Source organism: Octopus bimaculoides, chromosome 19 (assembly GCF_001194135.2).
Source record: "Octopus bimaculoides isolate UCB-OBI-ISO-001 chromosome 19, ASM119413v2, whole genome shotgun sequence".
NCBI lineage: Eukaryota > Metazoa > Mollusca > Cephalopoda > Octopoda > Octopodidae > Octopus > Octopus bimaculoides.
The window spans coordinates 45,090,198-45,102,901 of NC_068999.1; the positions used below are offsets into that span (position 1 = coordinate 45,090,198).

The 12,704-nt window shown below is 36.3% G+C and overlaps 1 protein-coding gene across 1 annotated transcript in view; it reads right to left on the reverse strand.

Moving 5' to 3' along the window:
* The window catches only part of LOC106881077 (intraflagellar transport protein 80 homolog), a 295,274-nt gene that overhangs the window by 83,869 nt on the left and 198,701 nt on the right, over positions 1-12,704 (reverse strand). Inside the window, exon 16 of the mRNA XM_052974707.1 lies at positions 507-679. Within this exon, the coding sequence (XP_052830667.1) occupies positions 507-679 (173 nt within the window). The remainder of the gene's footprint in view (positions 1-506; positions 680-12,704) is intronic.

Here is a 12,704-nt window from a genome sequence, read left to right on the forward strand (position 1 = left end):
ACACATACACAAATACGCACACATTCATACATACACACTCACACACACATTCATACATACACACTCACACACACACATGCATAAACACAATCACACACAAACTTATACACAATCTCACACCCACATTCACACATACACACACACAAACACACGCACAAACGCAAACACACACTCACACAAACAAACACTCACACAAGCACACACTTATACACAAGCACACACTTATACACAATCTCACACCCACATTCACACATACACACACAAACACAAACGTAAACACATAAACACGCACACACAAACAAACACACACTCACACACATAAGAACACACACACTTATACACAATCTCACACCCACATTCACGCATACGCACACACACCAAAACAGTTGCAACATCAATGGCCACTTGATGCTACAGTATGAATGCAGCCAGCTTCAAGTGAGAAGTTTTAAATGTTATAAAATAAAAGCAATTTGAATAAATTGTTGTTTGTTCTTTGTTCTTACCGTTCCCAATTGAACATCTTTACATTAAGAATAACGGCGCGGAAAATAAGGCCAGCCTGCAATAAAATAGCTTCTGCATCTTGGATGTTGCCACAGAATAGCGCCATTTCCGCTTTGCGAGCTTCTTTAATTGGTATGTCTTTGATTCGGGCAATATATTGAATTTTGTCAGCCTGTAACAAGAAAATGTTTTGCCGTGAAAAGTATAATTATAACAGAATCCATGTCTTTTAGTGGCAGAGTACAAAAATCTTTAATAGCATACTATATAAAATAGGAAAGGGAGAGAGCGAGAGAGGGAGAGGAGATAGAGAGAGATAGAAAGAGAAAAGCAGAGAGAGAGAGACATTTTAAGCCCTTTCATTGGAGACACTTGCTGAAATCAAAATGACACATAACTATTTTATTACCAATTTAGCAAATAACATTTTCTTAATACCGAACATCTAAATGACATTTTCATTCAAATTAGCCAAACTACAGCCTTTCTTTAATAGCACCACTCGTAAAGGAAACCAATTCATTTTGAACATGATTGTTTACTTAAATTGTTCACTGGAAAGTGGTTTGGTGTGGGCGGCGGCAGTTCTGAGTGCACAATTGAATTAATTAATATAGGTGTTTATTTCCATTAAATTCTTGACCAGATAAGAAAATGGTAGGAGTTTTGAGGTGCCGAAAGAGGTTTATGTGAGAAACAGTGCAATTAACAGTGAATAAAGCACAAATTTGTCAATCTTGGAAACTATAGGTTGAAAACAAAAAACACAAGAATCCTCAAAGCCTCCAAGATGAAAAAAAAATGTTCTAAGATACTGTAAGTTCTTTCAGTTGACCCTCCTTACAAATATTCCATTCCCTGAAAGCTTTAGACCTCATTAACCCCAGAATCCTGAAACCACCAACAGGTGGGGTTGTGTGATAAGAAGCTTGCATCCCAGCCACATGGTTCCAGGTTCGGTCCCACTGAGTGGCACCTTGGGCCAGTGTCTTCTACAATAGATTCAGGCTGACCTGAGACTTCTGAGCGTATTTGGCAGACATAGAAAACTGAAAGAAGCCCATCACGTTTGTGTGTCTGTATGTATGTGTGTGTATGCATCTTTGTGTCTGTGTTTTTTTCCCAACCACCACATGACAACCGGTGTTTGTGTGTTTACATCCCTATAACTTAGTGGTTCTGCAAAAGAGACTGATAGAATAAGTAACAGGCTTAAAAAAAAAATGTTCCAGGGTTGATTCATTCAACAAACAATTCTTCAACACAGTGCCCCAGCATGGCCACAGTGTAATGACTGTGTGTGTGTGCGTCTGTCCCCCACCACCATTTACAAACATTCATCATCACAAGCACAGCCACACCTACATGATTGGGCGTGCAACCAGGGATGCCAGGTGAAAGAAAGGAGACAGATCCAATATTTTGAGAGGGTCACCTCTACCACCTTCACTCCCACCATTACTACCATCACCCCACCACTGCCATCGTCATCATCAACATCACCACCACGTAATCAACTTGTGGGTAGAAATCATTATATAGTCAACAAACATATAATGACCCACACTAATGAGGGAGCCTCTACATGACTGTTCAACCTGCAAGAAATAGCAATCAAATTTCCCTGACATCATGTACCCAACTGTTGTTTTAAGCAAGTAAAGTTATGGGGATGTAAGCACACCAGCATCGGTTGTCAAGCAATGTTGCGGGGACAAACACAGACACACAAAATCCAAAATTGGTCAAGAATTCATTTCAGCATTAGACAGGCACTTCCCTAAATCTAGCAAATATCACAAAATCATCAATAGACATAGTGTGAAATTAGCATATGTGACATCATGCAATCTAGAATACTACATACATAAATTAAATAATATAAAACTTAATAAGATAAAATTAGAGGGGGCTAAGAAAAAAATGCAGATCAAAAAAGAATTTTTTTACATGAGGGAATGGTTGAGATTATGAATGATAAAAGCTCCTCCATAACAGGAACAGGTCCAAACAGTACCATACCTGAGGAAAATAAGAACACTGTTGCAGTGGGGAAAAGTAATGTAGGCACTAAGGATAACTCCTCTTACAGAACCAGAAAAGACAATGTATGTAACTGCAGAGGGGAAAATAAATGCAAATTTAATAACTGCATGGTAAAAAACGTAGTTTACAAATGTGAAGTGAATGCAGGTGCACTAAAATATATTTATATCAGGAGAACTGGAGACACCATGAAAAACTGAGTAACCATCTTATGTCATTTTCCAACCAAAACAAAAGGTATCGCATATCAGTGTCTAACATTGTCTGGAAGCTCAAATGGAAAAGAGTGGACCATACAACCAACTGGTTATAATAAAAATACACTAGACCATACAACAGAACATTACAAGTGTGTAACTTATGCGTGGAGGAAACTCTAGAGATCATCACATCCAAGGAACACATAATTAATAACCATTCTGAAGTAATTGTGTCATGCAAACGTAAGATGAAAGCATCCTTCATAGAATTCAAACAGAACATTACAAAACAGAGAAACACTAACCAGTATTAGCATCTAACTGAACAAGAGAAGAACCTATAAATGAAGTGAACAAAAAAAAAACATTATTTTCCTATGTCACGTCACTGTACCACCTGAAGTAATTAAAAGGACCCTTTAAGAGAACATCATTTGTCAATTCAACACCAAAACAAAGTTTGCTTCCTGGCCCTTTAACATCTGAATTCATTAAGGCTGTGCTTGCTGTGACTAAGGTCAGACCAATTAACTATACTACCCATCCCAACATGTGCACACACGCAAATATCAAAACAAGTCTAGCCAGGCCACACACTGCTGCAATAAGTGTGTGAATCTGACGAGAGGGGGGGGGGGAGAATATGGTGAATAAAATCATAATTAACTGATCCTCCTGTATTTTCGTTTACCCCGCCAAAGCCAGGAACACAAACAATTAACAGAACTGAAAAAAATAAATAAATAAAATAAAATAAAATAAAACAAAACAAAACCCATAACAGACAACAATAGTAATTTGTATCTATTATAACAGAGTAGCCACTAAGATCAAGACCTGATGTAATGGTGTCATTAAAAGATACCAAAACTACTAAACAAAGGTAAAGACTGCATATGGAAATATAAAATATTCATAAGGTGATGAAGAAAGCCAGAAAGGAAATGATGGGCTCTGTTTAAATAGGGCTAAGTAGATTACACTGCAGAGAATCTTGACATTTCTCTCATATAATGAGAGAAGATTAAAGACAGCTATGTTCTCTCTAAGACGATTCTTATTTGAATCTGCTAATGGCATCGGTAAAGTTGTATTATATTTAATGCCGGGGTTACAGGAGATCTATCACCATGGTATTATTTCATTATATGACAGCGAAAATTAATAAATAGAGAAAATTAATAGAAGCAGATGGATGGAAACCTAAAGTATCACATCAAAAATACCAGAAAAGAAACAGAAAAAAATAAAATTTAAAAAAAAACCCAAAAAACAATGAAAACCATAAAAAACAAAAACAAGAATTTGTGAAAATTTTAGATTTAAAATTCAACTAAATTGCACACAGTGTGATGGAAATGGTTTTTAAAATTTTCTTTTAAATATTTTTGTATTTTTAAAATGTTTATGTAATTATATAACATATAATCAAATTTAACATGATAAACAACATCCAAGATGATGACAATTTAAGTTTTTTTTTTCTTTCTTCTTCTTCGTCTTCCGACATATGAGAATTCTTTCTTTTGTGTCTCCAAATACATTGGGAAAAATCTACAGATATTAAACTCTTAATTAAACCAGATCGCATTTATACCAAAATAGAATTTTGAAAAATCACGGAAAAGAAAAGAAAAAGAAACCACAAAAAAAAAAACAACAACAACACACACACACACATAACCCAATATCACTTTGTTGAACTTTTTTGTTTTAGTTTCGTTTTTTTTTTTTGGTTTTGTTTTTTGCTAAACATTTGGATCAATTGAAATTTTATAAACTAAAAATAAAAACAACAAAAAACAGTAACAAACAAGACGTGAACTCTGGAGATGGAATGGATAAAGAGGTTTTCAAGAGGAAGATGTTGTCTTTTCAAGTGGATTCCCTGGAAAAACCTCTTTTTGTTTTTGTTTTTATTCTATCCTTTTATTTTTTTTTTTTTTTTTTTTTTCGTTTTCTTGTGTTTGTAACCAAAATGGAACAAACAATAAACAACAAATAACAACCGTGACAGGCAGGTAGAGATTTCTTTCTGTAACAATGGAAAGACCAAAAAACAGTAAGTCAGCAACCACAGCTATCACCACTGCCATACTGTGGCACTCACCAACACAACTACTACTACTACTACCACTCCTATTATCATTGCTACTACCTACCACTACCAACACCGTTGCCACTACCACCACCACCACTACTACAACCATCACCATCACTACAACCACAAACACCATAACTACAGCCACCACCACTGCAACTACCACCATCACAACAACCACCACCACCACTTCTACCATCACCAATACCATTGCTACCACCAGCAACAACACTACTAATATTCCTACTACTACCACCATCACTACTACTACTACTTCCACCATCACTAGCATCACCACCACTACTACCACCACAACTATCACTACTACAACAACACCCCGCTCCACAACCATCACGGCCATAATTACTACCACAACTACTTCTAATATCAACACTACTCCTACCACCACCACCATCATTACCACCACCGCCACTACAATAAACAATAAATTTCTACCTATGAATATTGCTTTACTAGTTAAACGCCAGCCTGTCGCACCACCACCACCACTACCAACCACAACCACCACCCAACACTGAAATACAACAGCATAAACAACAATCTGAAGCATATTTTACACATGCACATGTGTCTGTGCAACTTGATCAAACGTTAGCCTGCTTCAAAGGCATTTTGAAGTACCACATGTTATAATAAAAACTGGATTTTGGTTCCTAATTTTATTTTCAGTTTTTTTTGTGTGTTTTTAATCTCGTTTTAATGACATTCTCTCTTAGCGATATCTTCAGTGAAGTACACTCGACAATTTCTCCAAGTTTTATCGAATACGTTTCAGATTTTAAACTTTTGTGTTTGGCATCGAAAAGTTTAAATGTATATACACTAGAGATTCCTTTGTAAATAATTTTTACCGATTTCTTACTGAAACCACTGAGGAATTCGTTTAACTGACACTTCACATAATCACATAATCTTGTAGCTTTGTGGCTGGCGAAAGAAGCCAGTATTCTCAAGAAGTATAATCGTTAACAACAAAGACAATTCAAAGTAACAAAACCAAACATAAAAAAAAAATACATACATACAAACGGACAAAGATAACGAGAGACGAGTGACGGCATTTAGACTATGGTGAAGTGCTAAGGAAGATAAAATATTTCAGCATTTATAAAGCAATATATGAAAAAGAGATATAAGTTTTTAATCATGGAGGCCAAAAACGAAAGTTTCAACAAGAAGTTTGTACCAGTTATTAACTGGGACCAAATTTTTATTGACGCCAAAAGAATAGAAACAGATAACGACAATCAATATTGGTTGAGTTTGATTTCTAAATAAACATCAAGGGAAATAACATACTAATCCACCCTTTCATACATTCATATATACATACATACATATATATATATATATATATATATATATAATGTATACACACACACACACACACACACACACACATACAGAGGCTGCGATGAGTAAATTGTCACCATTTTATATTTTTAATTTCACACACACCCATTGTTTTTTTTTTTATTTTGTCAACTACATAGTATCGTAGGGTCAACTGGGCACAGTCGGTGAGGAAAACAGTACTATGATGCAATTCACTCAGCCAAAAATTTGGAAAGAACATGCTGTACTGCTTGGCATTCATGCCTGAAGTCCCAGGATGAACATTTCAGAGAGTGTGGGTGTCGATCTGAAGACAGTGCAATCTGAGAGTGATAAAAATCAAACATCCAGTCAACATGATGGTGTTTGTGGTGATCACTAATGATGGCGACGTTATTCCCCTGTTCATCTTCCCACATGGCCTCGGACTCAACATGGAAGCCTACATCAGGTGCCTGGAGGAGGTAATGTTGCCGTGGGTGAAGACAGTGGCTGCTGCAAGATCCTCTGTCTGGCAACAAGAATCTGTACCATACCACACAACAAACCAACACCAGACATCAATCATAGCAGGAAGGACAAACACACGTGCACACACACACACACACACACACACACACACACAATGGGCTTCCACTTAGTTTCTGTCTACCAAATTCATTCACAAGCATTTGTCAGCCCCCAAGCTTTAGTAGAAGTCGCTTGCCCAAGGTGTCATACAATGGGATTGAACCCAAAACCATGTAGTTGCAAAATGAGTTTCTGAACCACACAGCCAAGAGATTTCAAATAACATTGTCTTTTTCAATATTTGATATAATTTCCCATTAAAATCATTACTTTAGTGTGTGTGTACATGTGTATGTGTGTGTATGTGCAAGCATATGTATGTGTGTGAGACTACAGCCTCGTATATATGTGGTGCTATACTCATCCAAATTCCTCATATGAAAACCACAATGTTCTTCAAGTTTACATTTCTATCAAATTATCTCTAGGTTTGTTTTATCAAATTAGTCGAAGCCGTAAAAATGGAATAAGTCATTTTTACATATTTACTCATTCAAAACTGCCCAGACTGGACAAAACCTATCAACAAGTATCATTTAATTTCATGCTGTCACTACTGAAATGTTATATCAAAGCAATTAATTACATTAAATGTAGATTTTATTCACAGACCGATCTGTGTAACTGCGACACAAGAATTTTCTAAATAAACATCTGTAACTTTTAACCGATATTTCACTCAATTTTTCTCAGCATTTTGTTTTTTTCCTTTTTCCAGTGAATCAAGTTAGGATACTTAGAAATAAGAAGCAGTCTCACAGATGGAAACTTTATTGATGTCTAACAGTTAAGTCAGACTGTAATACAAGGAGGAGATAATCATAGAGAGAGATTAGATCAGAGTATTATCTGCAATGTCTTAGACAAAAAAAACAAAAAACAGCTAGCAAGAAAACAGAGAGCCACGGTGTATGTATAGAGAGGCCAGGGCTTGCGTCAATATAATGTGAATCTAACATGGTTTATGTGGTAGTAAATGACACAATAAGCTGCTGTTGAAGGAATTTTAGTTTGATATTCTTTAAAAACCAAACTCAATCATTCAAAAGGATTACTGAAGTTGAATAATCTGCCAAGAACCTTTTCATGTTTGGTAATTGATTCTGTAGAAGTCCGAAAGTTGAATCTGTTGCAGAACAGCTTGTAGATATCATAGTGAATGGTGTACTTTGTAGTTCCAGGTTTTATTGATCCTTCGGCTAAAAGATTCTGTGCATTAACCTAACGACAGTACTACACACAATACAACTCATGGAGCAGGTAGGACTTTGAAAAAAAGATAACAAACACACAGTAGCTATGAGGTTTCTTCTACACATCGTTATCGTTAGACATAGAATCATTACTACTAAGACTTCCATTATTTTCAACCATTTCTTTCTTTCAGATTTTTTTTTTTTTGCAATCTTTGAGTCAGGAGAGAAAGCAGTGCCCTTGATCGTTTTACAAGTCCTCCAAGACTGGTGGGAGAGAGACAGAAGGAAGAAGAAAGTATATTCAAACTGAAGACCAGGCCTGAATGCTTGCAACACAGTTGGTTCCATTAAAGGTACCTAACATGCAAAGTAACAGTTAAGATTAAGTGTACCACGTAATAGGGCCATAACTGGATTTGAACTCAGAACACACAGCACTGGAAGAAATATCAGAAGACATCAGGTCTGATATTCTTACAATTCCACCAATTAGGTGGACTGAGGTTGTTTTCTTTTTGCTTTTTTCTTGTTTGTTTGTTTATCAATTCACCCCTCATCCCAAACAATTAAAGCCAGTTAACCTCAGCAGAATTTGAACTCAAAACACAAAGAGTTAAAACAAAAATACCAAGGGGTAATCTATCCAACGGCCTACAGACTATCAATTTGCTGCCAGGAGGGTTCAACGAAATGGTTCAAACTCCTCATACATAAAATTTTTCATTGTTTTGTTTTTTACATTCTAGCACACTGACTGGCTCCTGAGCCAGTGGCACATAAAAAGAACCATCTGAACGTGGCAAGTGCCAGTACCCACTGACTGGGTTTCGTGCCAGTAGCTCATAAAAAGCACTATCCAAACGTGATCAATGCCAGAAGTGCCAGACTGGCACCTGTGCCAGTGGCACATAAAAAGCACTCACTACACTCTTGGAGTGGTTGGCATTAGGAAGGACATCCAGCTGTAGAAACATTGCCAGATCAGATTGGAGCTTGGTGCAACCGCTGGCTCTCCAGACCTCTGTCAAACTGTCCAACCCATGCCAGCATGGAAAACGGATGTTAAACGATGATGATGATGATGACGACGATAACAATGAGGACAACGACGACGATGATGATTATACTTCTTATTAATTTTATTTTTATTTTCAATTTCTGTTTATAGCGCTCCAAGGTTTAAACTAGGATTAAATGAAGGCCCAAAGGAGGATTAAAAGAGATTACTGCACGGATTGTGGCAGAAGCAAATCCAAAGATTCAGTCTTTGGTGACACAACATTGACGATAATTAAATAGATAAATATTAATTTCACAAACAGCCTGCTCATGAAATTAACGTGCAAGTGGCTGAGCACTCCACAGACACGTGTACCCTTAACGTAGTTCTCGGGGATATTCAGCATGACACAGAGTGTGACAAGGCTGGCCCCTTTTGAATTAAAGGTACAACTCGTTTTTACCAGTTAAATGAACTGGAGCAATATAAAATGAAGTGTCGTGCTCAAGGATACAATGCGTCACCAGAAATTGAACTGAAATTGAACTCGCGACCTTGTGATCATGAGCTGAATACAGAGTACTCTAGACGATGATAAACCCTTTACGGCTGAGTCGACAGGAGCAATGTGAAATGAAGGGTCTTTGCTCAAGAACACAATGCACAGCCGGTGTGGGTGCAACATCTTAACCACTAGGCCACACGCTTATACAGAGCTTACGACGTGTTATACACTCCCTGACTTCTACAACACCCGAAAATATATCTGTATAAGTCATAAAATAAAATCCTAAACTATGTGAAAATTTTAAATTCTTAAAAAAAAATGCAGGCACAGGAAAGAAGCATTAGATATGATGACCGTAGCTTTTAATGTTACAATTGTGCAAGATTAAGGTCAGTCAGGCAATGAAAGTATGAAATATCTGTGTTTTCTAGTGTATTCTGGCTAAACTTTTCCATGTGTCTATGAAAATTATAAGAGCACTCACTAAAACAACATTTAGTCGAGAATATTTCCTAGAAACAACAAATCTTCAGCCTCACCAAAATAAATAAAAAGATGGCACAGGGTCAAGTTGTTTAAGTTATTTCTTATTCACACTTTTTCAAGTTGACGTCACTGTTTTATGACAATGGAGTAAAGAAAAACAAATCTCAACTCAGCATTGAAGCAATTATAAATAATAAACAGAAATAAGATTAATGTGGCTGTGTGGTAAGTATCTTGCTTACGAACCACATGGTTCCAGGTTCAGTCCCACTGCATGGCACCTTGGGCGAGTGTCTTCTACTATAGCCTCGGGCTGACCAAAGCCTTGTGAGTGGATTTGGTAGACGGAAACTGAAAGAAGCCAGTCGTCTATATGTATATAAATGTATGTGTGTGCATATGCCGCTGTCAAAACCTCACTAGCACTGTACCACAATTTGAAACCATTATTAGAGAATATAGAATATATATAATATGTGTATTTGTGGCTGAAGATTTTGCTATGTCATCTTCATTGTCATCATCATCACCATCATCACCATCATCATCACCATTGTTATTTAACGTTCACATTTCCATGCTTGCCTGGGTCAGGCAGAATTTGTTGGAGCTGTTTTTCTATGGTTCAGATGCTCTTCCTGTCACCAACCCTCAACTGTATCCAAGTAAGGTAATATTTCCCCACCAACACCCCCCACCCCATGGCCGGATGTATTTCCATGGAAGTTTGGAAACGAAGGATACCTCTTATATGACAGTGACACTCGTTTACAACTACCACACAGTGTGAATGGTTAGGCGTGATCCGCAGGTCAGGTCTTTCATTCAAGAAATACTGTGTCTACATCTGAGGACCATACACCACACCAACAAACAGTGGTTAATTGCATGGACTACAGCAGCGTGACATAACTGAGCAGGCCTGGGCAACCTTCTGTGAGGAGCAGGTCATATGACACATGATGCACCACCAGGCAAGGTCACATGACTAGAACAAAATTTCAAGGTAATTTTCTGTTAGGTAACTTTTCTGGTTAGAGACTAATTGACTATAGCTGTCGAGTTGCCCATGACAGGTAGGGACAATTAGCCTCTAACCAGCCTCATGATTTGCAGGAATTAACAGCCAAATCTCCATCATAGCTGCAATTCTGAACGCGAGATGATACAGGCTGTAAAACATGATATAACGGGTGTTATTCTATAAAGTAAACAGAAATAAAACTATTGATGATGTAATTAAAGATCAAGCAAGATAGAATATCAACAAAAATATATATATTTCAGATAAAAAGAAACAGAGTTCAAAAGAAACTATAAGTGGTTTGTGTTGGCAGAGAACAGGAAAAAAAGACTTGAAAATATGAATAAAATTGTGCACCAAGAAGATGTCAATTCTAATATTTCTATCTATCTATCTATCTATCTACCTACCTACCTACCTATCTATCTATCCATCTGTCTAGTTACCTACCTACATATTTATCTACCTACCTACCTACCTACCTATCTATCTGTTTGTTTATCAGTTATCTCTGGTATGGCTGCTATTCAAAAACAGATGAAAACGCTTCATCAGCATTTTCCATTCAGTTGTCCATGTAGGTGCAAAGATGCATGACCAAGTCCTTCAAGTTTGCTCTCTTGATTATAACATTATGCTTTCGATCCCTGGCCCATGTGATGACTTGTGCTCCTTGAGCAAAACCCTTCATTTCATGTAAAAGAGAAACCCTGTGACTAACCAGCGTTCCGTCCACGGGGATCTTTGTGATAACAGTCACTTATGTGCGATAGAAACTAATTAACTGGCCCTTTGGGTCTTAGGACTCCACACAGCTCTTACTTATCTGTGACAGATTTTCTAGGGCAGTGTTTTATGGGCTTCAGACCCTTTCTGGTGACAGTTCTTTCAGATGTCTTTTAAAGATGTAGAGACTGAACCTGTGAACCACGCGGCTGAGAAGCAAGCTTCTTACCTCCGAGCCACAGACATACATCCATTACTGGGACTGGGCAAGCGGACGGGACACGGACAAATTTGAACTCGCAGCCTTTCTGTAGCTGATCTGACTAAACAATTGATGCAATTTCTATTTGCAGTTGATTAAAATAATACTCGATCTGAAATTAATCATATGGGATGAATGGCTTTTAACAATGGCCACCTCCCTCCTCCTCCTCCAACCCCCACCCCACTCCAGAGTAAATAAATAAAATATAATGCAAAATAAATATAGAAGAAAGAAAAAAAAAGAACACAGAAAGTAGTCATGTAAAATACATTAATTCTACTTGAAATATATCAAAAATAATCCTTGAATGTAATTTCAGTTGAATATACATACATACATACATATATATATATTATATATATATATATATAATTATATATAACATATATATATATATATATATATATATATAACATATATATATCTATATATATACCATATATATATCTATATATATACCATATATATATCTATATATATAACATATATTTATATATATATAACATATACATATATCTATATATAAATAAATATAAATATATATACATTCATATATACATATATATGTGTGTGTGTGCGTGTGTGTGTGTGTGTGTGTGTATATATATATATACATATATATATATATTATATATACATATATATATATATATTATATATACATATATATATATATATATTATATATACATATATATATATATATTATATATACATATA